The sequence below is a fragment of the Liolophura sinensis genome, chromosome 7 (genome assembly GCF_032854445.1).
Source record: "Liolophura sinensis isolate JHLJ2023 chromosome 7, CUHK_Ljap_v2, whole genome shotgun sequence".
Lineage (NCBI taxonomy): Eukaryota > Metazoa > Mollusca > Polyplacophora > Chitonida > Chitonidae > Liolophura > Liolophura sinensis.
The window spans coordinates 38214921-38230779 of NC_088301.1; the positions used below are offsets into that span (position 1 = coordinate 38214921).

Sequence of the window (15859 nt, forward strand, 5' to 3'; positions counted from 1 at the left end):
ATTTTGTTGAAGCCATTCGATTATAATTATCCTTTTCGGAATTTACGTCAGATTTGAGGTTCAAGAATCTCGTTCTGTTTTTTTTTATTCAGCCCCACATTGTCAAAAATTTAAGATGGTTGATTGTGTCTGTGGGTTGTGAAAGGTTTTCTGTTAGCGAGAAAAAATAACGTCAGTTAGACTTCCCAAACCATCGTTCTGAAATTTGTTCAAAATGTTTACTTCTTCTGGGTATTTCAGAGGCCTTAATTGTCCGTATTTTGCGAATGGCTTGTGTGAACGGGCTTACTGCCACTTCAGACATTCTAAACCGATACCAGAGAAAGGTTTGTTCGTCTTGTTTTTCCCTGTCAACCTGTGTTAGTCAAGACTGCCTCTTTCTTGCAGAAAGTGGTAAATACGATTCGGACCCACGGTAACTTCATAAATATGGACGATATAGGTCAATCAGACCACCCATGAGCAGGCTAGGTTTATATTAGATTTACTGTACCGGTATCTTTAGTCTAGAGTCGATGTAAGGCTATTGCAAAGACAAGGTGGCTGCATTTGTTGGTTGCTGACCTGCTTTTTAGATGCTCATTGTGAAAAGCAGGCTCTTCAATGAACTGACCTCACTCTCCCAGGTTACAGCAACCTCACGATTACAATTTTCACCAACAAACCTAACTCTAGTCAAAATGAATTTATTTTAGGGATCTCACAAATTACTGCAAGTTTGCATGAGCTGGAGTGGGGGCTTTTGCAAACTAACAGGGCTAAAAGGTGTGAATATTCAATATACATATCACATAGTTGGTCATCTCTACTCAATGGTGCCATCTGCAGCTTCTGTAAAGTCACATCTTTTAACTGTGTTAGTTGCGAGAACTCCCATCTGTCTCATCTAAACCTGCGTTAACTCAAAAGACTCCTGAAATGCTGATTTGGCTTATTGGTTTGACTGCCTCTTGAGTTCCACAAATGTGTTTGTCAGTATCATGTCAAGTAACATTTATTCCGCTTACAGTATTGCTTGTGTGTACTGTGGGAGTGGTGGTTGTTATTTGACGCTGAAAGTTGTAGACTTGATTAATTCTGCCAAGAACAACTAAATAACTGCTTAAATTACCAGTTCCATGACCTTAATAAGAAAGAACCCATCACAAATATGTCCACAATGAAGATCCAATATTGTTTACATTCACACACAAAAGCTCTCCTTCATCAAGGAGAATCAGTCATGTATGATGGTACTCAGTTCATAGATTGTCACTGGCAAGTGACCAAAAACAGGAAATCCCAAACTTGGTTTCCGTTTTGCAACAGGGCAGGTCTTCAAGAATTTGTGTTAGTTCCTAGAACTGGCGTGATAGCCATGGGGCCTTTTTTGATACTGTGTGGTAACTAAACAAGTCAAGCCCTCTACAATAATGTTTTATGAAAAGGTTGGTTTAATGCACATGTAAAAGATGGCTGATATTCCTAATCATGGTTTTAGCTCCATTTTTTGAGGGGTTTTCTCCATTATCTTCATAACATTAAGGCTGTTGACGAAGTTACCATAGTTTACTATATTCCAAGTTTGTTAATTACGTCACACAACTGTATTGTTGTTCTGATGAGATTTCATGGACAGGGTGTAAGGGATTCATTTTCATTTATTTTGTTTATTTGTTAGTTGTTTAATACCAGTCTCAAGAATAATTCCCTTGTACAACGGCAATTTGAAACCAGAGTGCTAATAGGAAACCATCAACCTTTGACATGATACTGACAAACTATCCCTTTTGTGACATGCAGATATTAATATCATATTAGTGGCAGACAAGTGGTTTTAACAAATATTAGACTGCAGAAATGGCCACACAAGCATGAGATCACTGTTAGGAGTAGCAATACATGAAATGTTGTATAATTGAACACATTTGCAATATCTTTGAAAAACTATTGAAAGTTGGCATTTTTTGAACAAATTGCTCTTAAATATCTCTTGGATAAAACCTCTAGAAACTCATCTGGCTGACAAATGTCAGTACAGTGTGGTGATATGAACATTTCATTAAATTGACCTGAGTGAAGGTGGAAATATATCTTGTGGTAACATTTACAAGGATGAATTAAAGCATGCACAGAAATTATATGATTAATCTTTCAGATTCTGTGACATCACTCTCAAGATCTGTGAGCAAAGAAGCATTAGAAAACAATGTTCCTGCCATTTACGGAGGGCCCAGTAGCAACTTCAAACCCAGTGATGAATGGGAACCTCAAAAGGCAGAGAAAGACCCCAAAACAGAAAGTGAAGATGCACCACCAAACAACAGTGAGGAGGAAAACAATGCTGGAACAGATGGAAGTAAAATTGGTCCATATGGAAAGTACTGGCCTGCCCAGCAATATGAGCCTGTAGTTGGTGATCCTGGGAAAGTACCAAATGTGAAATACACCCCAACACCTATCAGTGCATTGGAAGTCAAAAAAGAGGCTGAAAAAATTGTACTTACTCAAGCAAAAGGAGGAGCTATGCTGGAGTATAACCCTACGCCTATTGTACAGTTGCAGCAAATGCGACGTAAGCCAAGTCATAGGTTGAAGGGAAAGTCTGCAGAGGGTATGGAATATGACCCAGAGAGTAACTTTTCTACTCAGGACAAACCAGGTGAAGAGGGAGTAAAATGTAGAAAGCGAACAATTAGTTCTGACTTGGACAGCATTGAGTACATTCCAACAAAAAGAAATCACACAGATATTGAAGGCGAGTTTAGTGAGGAGGAGTACCAGCTAGAACCTGTTGAGAATCTCCCAGAGTATGTTCCCACCTCGATGGCAACTGCAAAGTATCCCATAGGTAATGTTGATGCTACCCTCATTGACGTTCGTTTTCAAGAAAATGGAGACAATACCAAGGAGGATGAGAATAAGATACCCGAAAGTCGTCTCAGCATGAATGACTATATTAAGTTATTGCTTAATCCTGCTGATACATGTACTGCATCTTCCTCAGGAAATCATCATTTTGAATTGAAAAAGAAAGATAAGGGCTTAAAATCAAACAATGCTAGAACAAACTCAGTAAAATCTGACACAAGTTCAGGAACAAAAAAGGAGAAACATAGTGAAAAAGAAGGTAGAAATGGCACAAATAGGGAATGCCGAGCCTCGACAGATAGCAGAATGGATGGAAATAGATCCGAGAGGCAAACTAGTAAAGATACAAATTCTGGTCATAGAAGGGAGAAGCGAAATTCTGAGAGTCATGTCTCAAAGTCTCATGGTCATGCTCATAAAGATAAGGAAAGTAAGTCATCAAATGGTCACAAATCATCATCGTCATCAAAGGACAAAACCAGTTCGTCAACAAATTCGCACAGATCTGACTCTAGCAAGAATCATAAACATCACAGTAAGAATCATCGAAATAATGACAAATCTCGGCACTTCAGTTCAGAGAAGTCTGGATCAGCCCACAGTAGTAAGCATGACGATGGGAAGGACAACGCGACATCTAATGATCATGGAAAAGGCCTCAGTCAGTCAGGTGGTTTTAGTTCACAAGGGCCTGAAAAAACAAATGGCAGTGTCCACACAGGACAGAAGCAACTTATTGATGTGAATTTAGACTTGTTCGGAGCTGATAGTGATGTCAGTGATGACAATGCTGTGACAGTGTCAAACATGGTCGCCGGTGAAGATCGAGATAGTGATGATACATTCAGGGGAGATAATTTGGATAGTGACATTGAAATACAGTATGACTTGTCAGACATAGAAGAAGATGCAGATACATACGAAGAATGTTTGCGGATATTCCATGAAAGTGGAGCAAAGTTGAAACTACCGAATGTAGGAAAGGTAAAAATTGAAATGTTATGCAACAAAGGAGTTGATGCATTTGCCCTTCCAGTCACATTTTTAAAACCCAAACTGGATACATTCTGAACAGCTTTCTGGGTTATATCACAGGGAAATATGTTCATGTTTCTAAGTAGCTCAAAGCTAAACTTTTACGTTCTAAAATCAATCTAAATGCCTAGAATTCATCCCACAGCCTAACGTTTAATTTTTTTTTTTAACTTCTTCTAAAGAATATTGTTAATCCCTCTAATAACATTTCCATATTATAAATTTTTCAGCTGAAAAATACAAAAGTATGTCATTTTACAGAGTAACCAATCCTCTTTATCTCCAATGTTGTAGTCATCTCACAAAGGCATGGAAGATGATGACACTTCAGTTAAATTGGGGAAGAAAAGAGTTGCACATAAGCTTGAATCTGTAAGTGTAATATTATATTTTCCATTTTTTTATTTGCCATTAATATACATTTTTCTCATTTGGTATATGTACATGTATCCGTTTACCTTTACGTGATGTTAAGCAACTGTACTTGTAATCAAATGAATTTGAAACATTGGTAAGGATTGTTCCTCCTTCATGCATATTTTTGTGGTCAATAATTCAGCAAAGTGTGTTAATTATTGACTGTTTTAACAAAGGAAAGGAATTTTATTTACTGGCAACAAACAACTGTTGTAAGTATTTAAGTAATATAAACTTCAGAATCATTTTTGAATATCTTACTTGAAAATGTAGATTTTGCTCCAATATTATTTTGGGGAAGAAATTGTAATTATTGCTTGGAGCATCTATTATTTTTAGAAACATGTCAAGAAATAATGCAGATTTTCTACTTTCTTTGAGCAGAATAAAACTAAGCAACATGAATGTGTTATAAATTGTTTATTGCTTGACTGTGATGGGAAAACTTTTGTTTTACAGAATTCTGTAAAAAAAGTCAAAGAAAGACCCATGGCTAAATTAAGCCCGGCTCAGGTGATGCACAACAGATTTGTACAGATGCAAAAGAGGGCTTTGGAAGCCGTTAAAGCAAATCAGTCAAAACAGGTGAAAGCTTTTGCTATGAATAAACTGTTTGAAGTATTGGAATTTCAATTGAATGGTGTCTTGGTCCGTCTCCTTTCTTAAATTCTTCATAAATACGTTGAGAGAATTCCTTATATAGGCTTGATGGGAAGGTCTGACAGCAACCTGTGGATGGTCGTGGGTTTCCCCTGGGCTCTGCCTGGTTTTCTCCTACCCTTATGCTGGTCACGGTCGTATAAGTGAAATATTCTTGAGTAGGCATAAAACAGTCAAATAAATAAATAAAATAAATATATTGGCTGTATAATTTACAAAAAAGAAAAACATGCTTTGTAAGTCTAAAGATGGTCATCATCAGTTACTGTGAGTTTAAGAGTGTACACATACAAGTAAAAGATTAAATTCATTTGTGGATATATACACATGACATAGCTGCCAGGTTCCCACAATAGCCATAAAAATTAAGATCAAAACTAAAAATCTTGACTTGCTATCATGGGTTTCTTTTGAACGTCATGTGTCCTACCTTCAGCTGAGCCAAAATTAGCTCAGTAGTGAGAAGTGGTATGATCATTAATTCTTTGGATTTTGTCTTTTAGGAACCATCCACATCTGGGACATTGTCAAAGTCTAGAGTATCTCATGGGGCAAGCTTGGCTTCTCGACAGAAAGAAAAACTTACTATAAGTACAGCCTCGAAGACAGAGAAAAGAGAGGCACATACTCCTGTGGTGGTCAGTATATATATATATACAGGACGATAGAGTGAATCCATAATGACCATATTAATTTTTGCTGTTCATCATAATATCACATGATTGGGTCGGGGAACTAGTAATAATGTTTCTTATTCTTTTGTTCTGTTCAATTTTAGTATGTTTTTTATTACAGGGTGCAGGTCTGTGTGTAAATTGCTGGTATGCACAGGCTCTTGGTTCATTTGAGCTTAACTATCTTTGGTATGATAATCTGCCATTGTTTTTATGATTTATTAGTGAATACCCTGTTAATAAACACCAACTTTTCAATCAACATGATTGCCATGATTTTAGATCACTGTGTTGAAAAAACAGATATGCCCTAAGTACTTGCAAATTCGCCTCTGAGTAAGTTTAATACTTATTTTGCCTCATTCTGAGTTGAAAGGTAAAATTTCAACACCAGAAGTAATGTTTTATGACCTTTATTTTGCTGCCAAAATATACATGTATCATATTAATCATAATAATTTTGCTTACAGGCATTATTACCAAGACCCACAGTACCAGCTGACTTTGGGAGCAAAATTCCCACCAATGTTCGCCAGCGTTACCTGAATCTCATTATAGATGAATGTCTGAAACTCTGTAAAACAGAGAAGGAGGCCTATGACAGGGTAAGCAGTCATGTATTGAAACAGCGAGCTCTTCATTACCTTTGCCAATGAGGTTTTTTGTTTCTGGTGTTTTCCTGACTCTCTGTTATTGTCTGTAAGCAACTTTATGTGAAAAGTTATGCACAGATTCAAATGAAATTGTATGCACAGGTCAGGATTCTGTACCATAGACAGATAGGACAGAAGTGAAGAATATTTGTAGTTAGGAAATTTGTATGTTTATGTGACAGAGGTTTTTGATCTAGGAGTGCTTTCTAGATGACAAACAAGATTGTCATGTGAGGATGGGAGATGTATATTTTGTACATAAATGTATATAAATTGTATATAAATGCAGTCAATGCTTTACATGTCTAAGATTTAAGAGCCTACATGTAGTTATGTTTTCACCAGTCTTTTATTATCGTGCAGGCATTGGAAGAAGAAAAGGCTTGCTATTCCAGAGCAAGTTCAAAAAATATCTACCTCAATGTTAGCGTGAATGCTATTAAGAAGCTGCGGGTGGAAATTTCAAACAAGAATTCCAAGAAGTCAAACAATACTAATACTACAACAACTCTTAGCCATCAGACCATGCTAGGAGGTTTGAAGGCTACACAGATCAGCTATACACTCAACAGATCACAGGGTGCCCCGAAAGTCCAAACCCAGGACTTTCTAGGTAAATGTTGTGGCTATACTTTGTAGAACTTAATTTTCTCTTTTCAGTGCTAGAAATGATGACGGACATCTAGGGCAAAACTTGTAATTTTCATATCTTCTGCATTGTGTTATCCAAGGTACTTATATGTACATGTATGTATGAAAAATGAAAATTGGAATTATATGTTTTTGCAGCATTCAGGGCCAAATATCAACATGATTAATGAATCAATATATAGCAAATAAAACAAACAATATATAAAGTAGCAAAGTTAATATAAAGTACCAAACAGAGAAAGTAAATTGCAAACAAGCTGGTATACATGTAGATTACAATTATTTTAGACGGCTGAATACTTGTGTTTACCAATAGCTCACTTGTGGGATACCTGTAGTATGTTTATAAGAGAAAGTTTGATCTTGGTTAATGAGCAACTGATTCCGTTATGTTATTCAGGAGCTGAGTTGTACAAACGACTGAAACCCTATGTGTTGACTGAGCAGCAACTAGTGGATAATGGCTTCCCAAGATGGGACTCTGATAACCCTGGCACGCCAATTATCAAAGAACGTGATGTAGGACAAAACAGTCCAGCAAAAGCCAAATCCAAAGGTAACATCACTTAGTGGGTGATTAGAACCCCACCCATTTCATTACCCTGCACAGCAGCCATAGTCACTAATCGATGCCAACTGGGGGCATGTCACTGACAGCAAGGTGTACAGATCTCCCAACTATAGTTATATCCATGAATTAAACTGAAAAATTATTAAGTCAGGCAATGACTGTTTCAAACCTGTGAATTCCAAACGCTGTCTCAATCCATGGTCATACCACTACAGGCCTTGAAACGGCGAACGACTGTTAAGGTAACGACGGAAATCACATCGCAGCATTATTTTGTGAACGGTTGTCTGTTCTGAGCCCTCAGTAACAACAAATATATGTACTCATGTATTTCAGCTACGAATACATCTCATTGAGAAATATCTGTCACCAACCTCCCTGTATAATTTGAATGAAGTATGTCATTCTACACGCAGATTTTAATTCCTACCAATGGGAACAATCCTGCTATTGCAGAAGAGATACCTTTCCCACGTTTTGAAACCGGGAACCCTCCTGGGTACTGGGTGGTCACGTTCACTCTCATCGATCTCCATAGAGTTTTCTTCCGAATTCTCCTTCATCATGAAATGGCGATCATGAAACAGTCATGGTGCACCTTTAGTGAAGTAAGCCTTTATGTACTGAATTCCTGTACTAAATTTAATCATATGATTAAAACTGAGGAAAACATGAATGGTTGATGGCAGGAGCATAGACTGACTGCTCAGGGAAGCATGATCTTGTTTCTTACCTTTGGGAACTGTCCATATAATCCCCTGACCATCACCGATGCTTTCGTGCAGCGTGCAGTCAGTAAGAACCACAGTCAATGCAATGGATCATGGGATACACTTTCTGCGTCTGAGGGCAAAACTTAAGGTCATTTACAGTAGATTGCTCATCTCAGTGAAGGTGAACCTTGCCCAGTGAGGTCACATTAGAATCCAGCTCCGACAGGCATAACAAAGGGAACTGATTTCAGCTCAGTTTCCTCCATGCATTAAACCTCTCAGCAAAGTCCTGGAAAAATCATTGATTCTAATTCCAACATAGTGAATCAGTTTGCAGTAGCCGGTACAAATGGAGAATCAGTCTACAGGGTTGTCACCTTCATGAGAAAATCTGAATTTTCATTAATAACTGTCAGTCATTTTGTCATGCTGAAAAAAATCATAAGTTTTTACCAATTTTAATGGATGTCCAGCAAAGGTCATGAATTTTCTTCTCTCTGAATACCTACATGTGTACATGTTTATGCTGATGTTATGACATAGTCATCACAGGAACATTCATTGCTGTGTTTTTTAATTTTTTGTTGTTTTAGTGTGATAGTGAAACGTCTGAATTACATCCTTTAATAGTGCACTACTGGTTTTCAGATTGTGATTTTGTATGGTTAAAATCAGGAATAATTGTTACATTAGGTCATAAAAATGCATGATGTTTTGTTTTATTTTAAAACATCTATGGCAACATTGTACTTAGTTCCCTTTGACAGACTAAAGCTAAAAAAGGGTGCCACTTTGTTATTAAAATACATCTAATGTTTGTTTAATGTCTTGTGTATAAACATAAATAAATAGGTAACATGAAATTCCATTAATTCCATTCATAGGCAACTACAAAATATGTATCCGTTGTGGGAAGAGATTTGAGGTGTACCCAAATGGAAAGTATGCTATGAAGGAGGAATGTGTATACCACTGGGGCAAAGCATGGAAACGCAAAAGTATGTACATTATGTCTGTTTGGTTTAATTTCTTCTAACCATCTGTAGGTGGTTCTGCAATTACTATAGTATTATCATAATACAGCTCTATTGTGTTCTACCCATCAAGACAAATATATGTACTGTACTACTATTTTATAGCAAGTCATAAATGTCTTGACACAGCTGGTGTGACTTGTAAATTAAAAACATGAAATATTACCAAACAAGCAAGGCTAAAGTATTTCAAGTGCAGTGGTATGTGTATGTAGGTCTAAAAGAATCATTAAGGGATGCGTGAAACATATTTTTTATTAATGTTCAGTTTAGAATGTGATCTACAATATAAAACTAAGAAAAAACTTCCCTGCTCTCTTCTTTGGGTGTAAAAAGGGTTTTAAACTACAGTATTCCTAAGACCCCAGCAGTCAGTAAGAAAATTAAGTAGCGTGTAATTGTGAAGACAGTGGTTAACAAAATGGTGGGTGGGATGGAGTCTGATGTCTCAACTTGGGGTTGGTGCGTGTGTGGTTAGTTTTATGAACATGCTGTTCAATAATAATAATCACTGAATTTTTCTGTCTTCAGTTGCTGGAGCTATAGAAACCAGATATACATGCTGTTCTAGTGAGCTGGAGGTGAAAGGCTGTCAAGTCTGCCCTGTAAGTCAAACAGTTCACTCTTTTGCTTCAAACTCGTTCATTATGCAAAAGATTTCTTTTGGGTCAAAAGATTATATCTTCATGGTGCAACATGTTGCCATGTAGTTGACAGTTTGTGTTTAGCCAGATAAATACAGTTGGCACGTACTGACAAAATACTTCATTTTAATAGGAAAGTGACAGTCATGATGGGGACGTATATTTCCAAATCCTGTAGCCAATTTGTCTGTTCATTTTGGTTACCTCCCTTTGTTAGGCTGTCACCCCACTGGCATTGCTGAAGCAATTACATCAATGTGTTTTTCTGAATTGATGGGTCTTCTCCAAGATAAACCCTCGTTCCAAGTAGTATTCCATCCCATTCACAGAGAAGAACACCTTCCAAATACATTTTCTGTTTATGTGTACATACATGATCCAGGAACATTTCTGTGGATGGTCATAAGTTGACATTGCAAAGTTTTTTCGGACTGGGCCAGCCTAGTGCTACATTCTAACTGTTAATTTCAGCTGCATGTTCATGACAGCAACAAGTATATGAACATGTCTGGATTCATGAGGACCCTACCCTGCTCCCCTCCTGTGGATGGAGACTATGGTACATATGCCATGGACTGTGAAATGGTGAGAAGCTTAATTGGCTTTTACTCCTCATGCACATGTAGCTTCTATATCACATACAGCTTCAGATGATTTTTAGTCCCCTTAGTACTGGTAACCAGGGGGCACTATAGCTTTTCATTCCATCTGTCAGTCCATCCCACTCATTTAGTTGGATTTTTTTTAAAATGGTTACCTTATTTCCTCAACCTTTTTGCATTTGAAAGTGCAACTTTCGGTGCACTTAATGGACCTTTATAAGTACATTTTAGAGATAAAACAACATTGATTGGATTGGTCAGTTTCAGGGCTTCACAAAAAGTATAATTTTGTCAGTCTGCACATAATAATGCCTTCAGAGTTTACTTAAATAACAAGCGAAAAGTTTGAAGACTTACATTTATCATATTGAATTAAAACTTGGTACATGCACCACGAGATACAGATAAAGTTTAAATTCAGACCCCTACACCCAATTTGGACAAAATTTTGACCATTCATTGTGTTGAATTGAAACTTGATACCTAGCTTCACCATAATGAGTCTCAGATCAAGTTTGAGAATTTGACCGTTTCATCCATTTTCAGCAAAATTATGGGCTTTGACGTAGTATTAATCTGATGGCTCAAACCATAGGGGAGATGTATTGTTTTTGCAGTGCTTCTAGAATGCTTGTTAACCAACTATTAATACTTTTGTGCTACTGGTCTTAAAGCAGAGCAATCAGTTGGTTAAAAATTCCATGACGTTTTAGGTGATTTACTGTATGTCAGAAGTTGCACCCCATTGCAGTGTGTTTTTTTTTGTTTGTTTTTTTTTCCTGTCATGCATTATTGTTATTAGTTTAACCACAGAATTCACATTGAAAGGTATCTGTATGGCAAGATACAGAAGTTTTGTATTTTGGTTTCATTCCAGAATCTTTTTATAACAGTCTAGACGATTTCAAAAGAAGCCTAAGTTAATAATCTTTACTACTTTTATGGGTGATGTTGCTATGTGATATGGCAAACCTTAAATGTCAATCAGTCTAAAGTTCATGATTTATACTAGTATTTTAAAAATGTGTAAGACAAATCCCAACATTGTGATCATTAATTTCTTGAGTGAGCTAGTGATGGACTGCACGACTTTTTCCACCAGGTGTACACATTCGGGGGCTGTGAATTGGCCCGTGTCACTGTGATTGCCCCAGATCTCTCTGTGATTTATGAGTCACTTGTGAAACCCGACAAACCTGTGATAGACTACAATACAAGGTATAGTTTATGTTCTTGCAACTTTTAATTCCAATCAAATGTAATATTATGGGTTGGTTCTGGCTTAAAGGCTTTGTAAAACAAGAATGTCTGTGTTTTTTTTTTTAGTTAAAATAGTTAAGAGGATCAGTAATGTAATTTACGGCAAAAGACTGTCCAAATGTGGAAACCATGGATTTGTGTGAAAATGTTATAATGCTTAATAATACATTTGTACACCCATACTTCAAAGATGTCTGAAATGTCACACATACACTACCCAGTACAGGTCCAGATATGTTTAAAGAATAGAAAAAAAAAAAAAAAAATAAAAATAATGAAAAATTCATCATGAATCTGCATCATTTTAATTTTCTGTGTTTGAACAGTTTTGTATTAACACGTCCAATGTTGCATCCTGTGCAGGTTTAGTGGTATTAAAGAGGAAGACATGAAGGGTGTGACCACGACACTGAGAGATGTACAGGCAGTATTACTCAGCCTCTTCACTGATAAGACGATATTAATGGGCCATAGTTTAGAGAGTGACCTCATAGCTACAAAGGTAGGCCAGATTATTTAAATATTATAGTATACAGCAGCCTGTGGATTTTATTAATAAGTTGTCTAGCAACAGCTCATTTACTTTTCATTTTTTATGTAGCTCTTAAAATCATCCCACTCTAAAATAAACATTATCTAAACAGTGTTTTAGAAAATTAAATTTGATATAACTTGCCTTGGCACTTCTTAGCCCATCGATCAATTTGTTTGCTGTAATAATTTGTTTCATAGTGATATTTCAGTAAGTGAATGAAATTTGCACAAGTCTGAATATTAATATCAGGGTGTACATGTTCTTCTTCTTGAGCTGATGTTTTCAAGTCCTTTTTCTATTGCTTTGTTAATCTGATATATTCAGTGTATGTTTCATGAAAATCTTCTTGTGATTTACAGTTGATTCACAGCACTGTCGTGGATACATCTGTTGTTTTCCCCCACCGACTAGGACCACCTTATAAAAGGGCTCTCAAGACTCTCATGGCGGAGTTCTTACAGAAGATTATACAGGATGATGGTATGGATGTGTCACTTAGCAATGTTTTTCTGTTGTTGTAATGTTGTATCTAAAACATGTGTATTAAAGTTAAATGTTATTATAGTAGTAAAATCTACCCTGTAAGTCCAGCTTTCCTCCAATGTATCCAGTTAGTTACTTCTAAAAATGGGTGTACATGTCATGCAAATCGGTTTCCTTTCTACTTGCAGAATTAATCTCAGACTTTGGCCAAACATCTGCAAACATCTGTTAATTACTTTGTTGAGCTATTCAAATCCAATCAACTGGCTCAGTTATTCTCACATAGTTAAGAGTTAATACATAGCTCACACAACACACAAATAGTGGATGATATATTCTGCACATTAACTACCTTAACAATCAGTGAAAGTAAAATTATGCATATTATTATCCACAGCAATTCATTAGGCTAATGTAATTTGAGTAGTAGCATGTGACATTGATCACTGCTGTAAAATTTTAAAGTGTGCTAGAAAACAAACTGTCATGCCACATGTAGTCATGGACCACATTTAGTGACAAGCAACAAGTAAGGTGATTTGTATTGTCCCAAATCACAAATTTTCATTCGTACACCATAGAGTAATGTCAGTAAAATACTGGAAGTTGTGTCCTTGTTGGATGTCTAAACAGTATTTGATTGTTCAATGCCCATGTGGAAAGGCACGCTCTAGGAAAGACCTTGACATTTTTGGATTAACTGTCCAACACACTTATGAATCCAAATCCAAGAATTGACAGACAAATCATGCTTTTGCTGTCATGTGTGGGGTCTTGACATTAATCTACTATATTGAACTATTCAGTGGGAATCACAGTTAATATGTATGTAGCTTTTCTATTGGTAATATTTTATATAATTCTCTGTTTACCACAGTTGGTGGCCATGACAGTCATGAAGATGCAGCCTCGTGTCTCCACTTGATGCAGCTGAAGTTGAAGGAAGATGCGAAAAGACAAGTGCGCAGAAACTAGCTTGACAACTTAGTTCGCGTTCATTTGCTCTTTGTTGGAGCTTTGTTGTTCATTATTGGATGTGGGAATACTAGCTATTCAGAGTTTTGCCAAAATAGATCTGCATTTTCAGAAACAGTGCTGAAGAAAGGAAGGAAGAGTCATTCTTGCAGAAGAAAAAGACACTGTTACTTTGAACTTGTGTCATAGGGCAAAATATTGAGACATAAATTAGTCCTGTTATATTCAAAGTAAATGTATAAGACTAAAGGGAGGACATAATTTGGCAAACATCTTACAGTCAAATTTGGATTTTTATGTGAAGCTAAGGGGTTTTGGTTGTTTATTATTTATAATCAACTGAATATTTTCAGCTAATAAAGAATGCACACAGCTTCAAATCTTGTGACTTCCGGCTCTAAGCCAGTTTGTAACTTTGCATAAATCTGAACTGATTATGTCTGTATGAAGTGTACAATGTAAATCCTACTCCTGGCCCTGAAGATCTGTAAACAAACAAAGAAATATCATGCAACTTACAAACTTAAGATTAGTATAGCTATTTTTTAATTTTAATTGCTTTTAACTGCAAAGTCATCCTCTGAAAATGTGCTCCGTTATTCTTCATTGAGTAGCTTTGTACATTTACATGCTAGCTTACCTTTGGCTTGCCAATTTCCTGAAATCTGAATTGTACTAAATACACTGTTTCAATATATGACTCTAACAAAAAATTATTACTTTTGGTAAAATGTATTTCATCAACTATATTCATCTCAGTACAGCATGAATATTCTTGTGTAAGAACAGAGATATTTTGCTTACCTCAGTTTTTTGGCATTATTTATCTCTGAATATTATACAACAAAACTGAAGTCCAGGCAATTTTATTGGTATTGATATTGTTATGATGTAGTGCCTGTATATTTCTCATATGAAATTTGTAGTGCAAACAAGTGTTATTTGTTTATTTCGTAAATATATAAAAGGGTCAGCCGTTTACAAGAATTTTTGATCATCTGAAAGTAGTGTAACAGTACATCTTGTTACATTTGTTTTGTAAGTGTCTATGTGGAAACTTAATTGTTCCATTGAATAATACACATTAATACACATAATATTTTGGGGACACAAAAGGGCATCGATTTGTAACTAATGAATTCTTATTTCATTTTCATTCAGTCTAGGTCATTTTATCTCAATTCTTGAAAATTTGTTTTCGATTATTTTCTGTTGATAAAAAGATGAAAGTGCTTTCTAGAACTTGATGGAACATTGTTTTTTCAACATATACAGGCACTTGTACTTTTGAATTTGAAAGTGCTTACCTATTTTGTGGAAAGACATAACAATTAGGGGTAAATTGAAGGTTTCAATACTTCATAAGATATATTTGTGAAATGTTGGCTCCCTCAAATCTTAAAAGATTATTACATATGTGTTTTTCTTTATTTCTTTTTTTTTTCTTTGATTGCTTTTCATTGTTTAATTTGAAAAATGTTAAGAACAGTACTGAGCATGCTTTGTTCTGCCAGATGCCAGCATTTGTATCGGTGAGTTTGAATGTGCTGTTCTCTTTTGCGGACAGATACCTCAAATTTACATAAAAATCAAGGTTGTGAGACTTCATGTACATCATGTTTGTATTCATGTCATGTACACTTTGACATGAATTATCTAAAATATCTGGGTGATAAACGTACAAAACTAAGGAAAGATTTCTCTTACTCAGTATTATTTAGAAAGGCCAATTGCCTTTTGGTTTTTGAAAGTTCTGAGTCCAGCTTCACTAATGCTGTGTAACTTTGTGTAACAGAATAATGTTCTCTATTTAATCCTATTTGTGAATGTGAAAAGTTCTGAGGAACTGAGTTGTTTGTACAGTATTACTGCACACAACTGACCAATGCGTCCATGATCATATTTCATCTAATCGAGTTGATATATGATTTCAGTCTGAGTTTATACAGAATAAAATAGCTCTTTCATTTCACACAATCTTCGTGTGTGTTTTTATTTGTAGTTTAAATGAACCAGATTGTTTAGATTCCCATAAATTCAAGGCAGTTAAATTGACATCATAAAAATGTACATGCATATATAGGCATATATATAAATATATG

At 35.9% G+C, this 15859-nt stretch overlaps 1 protein-coding gene across 1 annotated transcript; it reads left to right on the top strand.

The window, feature by feature from the left end:
- Positions 1 to 148: 148 nt before the first annotated feature.
- Positions 149 to 15648, top strand: LOC135470212 (RNA exonuclease 1 homolog). The gene is made up of 15 exons (XM_064749024.1): positions 149 to 326; positions 2138 to 3834; positions 4180 to 4257; positions 4762 to 4887; positions 5466 to 5600; positions 6107 to 6241; positions 6653 to 6902; positions 7341 to 7496; positions 9109 to 9222; positions 9790 to 9863; positions 10374 to 10487; positions 11607 to 11722; positions 12128 to 12266; positions 12659 to 12779; positions 13660 to 15648. The coding sequence occupies exons 1-15, from the start codon at positions 215 to 217 to the stop codon at positions 13755 to 13757; spliced, it is 3465 nt and encodes a 1154-aa protein (XP_064605094.1). The 5' UTR covers positions 149 to 214; the 3' UTR covers positions 13758 to 15648.
- Positions 15649 to 15859: the final 211 nt, after the last annotated feature.

Coding starts and splice junctions, on each gene's coding strand:
- LOC135470212 (XM_064749024.1), top strand. CDS start 215: ATGTTTACTTCTTCTGGGTATTTCAGAGGCCTTAATTGTCCGTATTTT. Junction 327..2,137: donor TAAACCGATACCAGAGAAAG/GTTTGTTCGTCT, acceptor TTAATCTTTCAG/ATTCTGTGACATCACTCTCA. Junction 9,223..9,789: donor CAAAGCATGGAAACGCAAAA/GTATGTACATTA, acceptor TTCTGTCTTCAG/TTGCTGGAGCTATAGAAACC.